Consider the following 2,504-nt stretch of genomic DNA (forward strand, 5'->3'; position numbering starts at 1 on the left):
GAGTTTGGGATTTGAAGGAGGAGACTTTTTTCAATTGTCAATTTGGGGAAGACTAGTTTCTATTGAACGAATGAGTAATGTTATTCCTAGTTATCGACTATCATAATCGCCCTATGTGGCATCACACATAGCATCCATTAATTACTCAATTTTATTGACTTAAAAGAAACAATGAAAAGTCAAATCGGCCTTTGATATGCATACCCACCTTTCATTTCCCAAACACAGAAATCGCAGTCACTTTCTTTCCTAAGTTGTGGAACCTCCAATAGCAAATTGTTGCCGCCTGGTTTTGCCGTCTCCACCCTCCACCAGAAAAGGCTTCTTCAATTGGAAACATAATAATAATCGGATAAGCTTCTTCAATCTTCCTAGCATGCCCAATCAATTCAATCATGTATCTGCAATATTCCATAGTTGGCTTGATAGTTAGACATTCAAGTTAAATGTTTGAACACTCATTGAACTTTACACAATGTTACGTTTCACTCATTGAACTTACATTTGCACCCCCATTACTCACTAAACTTTGTATAGTTGCACTCCATCACTCACCGCCCAAAATTCGTTAATAGCTCTTGCCTACGTGTCAAACGGAATACACACATGGCTCGTTAAATGTTTCCAGCTCAGAATTAAATTCCAATCAGTAATTTGAAACTACCAAACACACCTTAGCCAAAAGAAATTGAAAGCATGAGACCTAATTCCTTTTGAAATCATGAATCTATATCCAAAAGAAAGAAATGTAACCCCACAAAATCCAAACGAAATTCCACTCCAATAACAGAGATTGTTGTGAACCCTTACCCCCAAAATCAAACAATATATAACAACTGAAGGTCTTACCTTGACCGCAAAAGGTTGGATTTGTGAAAAATCCACATGGAAGGACTGAATCCAGGTAAATTCCAAACCTTTTTCTTTAATATAGTATAGGTTTCATGATAGAGCAAGGGTGGGTTTTAAAGAATGGAAGTTAGATATAGCTTTGCTTGCCTATGTTAATCTGCTAAAGTTGGGCACTTTGGAATATAATGAAGGTTCTGTTATTCTGCAATTTTTACGAGTCTTTAACTCCCCATTTTTTCTTTTTTTTTTCCTTTTTTATTGATATGGAGGATGACTCGGACTTCAGTGATTCCAACAATAATATATCGTCTGGTGAAGATGATTTGCTATTTGAAAAAAATGTGACAGAGGGAGTTGAATTAGGCTATGATGTGGGGGCCACGGAATGCAATGAAGATGGCCATGCAGTAACCATGCATGACGAAGACCATGAGTTTGATGATTTAGAATGTCCCTCCTCTGAAGAATTGTTGTCTGGTGTGTCATCTGACGATGAGGTCGACTATCGATTTTCAGAATTTACAGCTGATATGGATATACGGGATCCACGGTTTGAGGTGGGACAATTATTCAATTCTATTCAAGATTTCAGGAAGGTGCTTCGAACGTATGGTGCAATAAATGGATATAATGTGAAGTGTAAGGCGAACGATGAAAAAAGAGTTCAAGGCATCTGTAAACTAGGTTGCGAATGGAGAATATGGGCTTCTAAGATGAATAATTCAGATACGGTGCAAGTGAAGTCATATACGCCTTCACACACATGTAGTCAAGATCAGTACAATCGTCATTGCAACTATATATTCATAGTCCATCGGTATATTGAGCAATTTAAGGTGGATTCGGAGTTGAAAACAAAAAGTATGCAAGCAACCGTGAAGGAAGATTTGAAGGTAAATATTACGCGGAATGTCGCTTGGAAGGCTAGAAGATATGCAAAGCAATTGATAAATGGGACTATTGAAGAACAATTTACAGGATTGAGGTCGTATGCAGCAGAGGTCTTGAGGACCAATCCAGGATCCACAGTGATGATAGCACTAACAGGACAAGTGTTTCAACGTATATATGTCTGTTTTAGTGCTTGCAAATCGAGGTTTCAACAAGGGTGTAGGAAGATAATTGGAGTAGATGGGTGCCACCTTCGGGGTGTTTGGAGAGGTATAATGCTCACTGCAGTCAGCTTAGATGCAAATGATTGTATCTATCCAGTTGCTTATGCGGTTGTACAGAAAGAGAACACAGTTGCATGGAGATAGTTTTTGAAATATCTGGCTGAGCATATTCAAATGGAAAATGGGACTGATTGGACTATGATGAAAGATAGACAAAAGGGCTTAAGTAAGGTAATTGACAAGTTATTTCCCGAGGCTGAGCATAGGTTTTATGTCTGACACATGTACACGAACTTTTTCAATTTGGGATTCAAGGGAAAGACTTTGAAGGATTTACTTTGGCGAGCTGCTAAGTCAACTGCATTGGTTGACCACAGACAGTGGATACAACAGATTCTCCAACTCAGTGAAGGTGCCCATAAATGGTTAACAGAGAGGCCTGCGGCCAAATGGAGTAAATCTCATTTCAAAACACAGTTGAAAAGTGACATCTTGTTGAACAATTTGTGCAAAGTTTTCAACAAGATGTTGATTGAT

General features: G+C 38.4%; 1 protein-coding gene across 1 annotated transcript; it reads left to right on the plus strand.

Annotated features, from left to right (window-relative positions):
• Nucleotides 1-1,115: 1,115 nt before the first annotated feature.
• LOC111366680 lies at nt 1,116-2,111 on the plus strand. Its single transcript, XM_022987385.1, has one exon. It carries the CDS (start codon nt 1,116-1,118, stop codon nt 2,109-2,111), a length of 996 nt encoding a protein of 331 aa, XP_022843153.1.
• Nucleotides 2,112-2,504: the final 393 nt, after the last annotated feature.

This window comes from Olea europaea, chromosome 18, assembly GCF_002742605.1.
Source record: "Olea europaea var. sylvestris chromosome 18, O_europaea_v1, whole genome shotgun sequence".
Taxonomy (NCBI): Eukaryota; Viridiplantae; Streptophyta; class Magnoliopsida; order Lamiales; family Oleaceae; genus Olea; species Olea europaea.

Coding starts and splice junctions, on each gene's coding strand:
- LOC111366680 (XM_022987385.1), top strand. CDS start 1,116: ATGGAGGATGACTCGGACTTCAGTGATTCCAACAATAATATATCGTCT.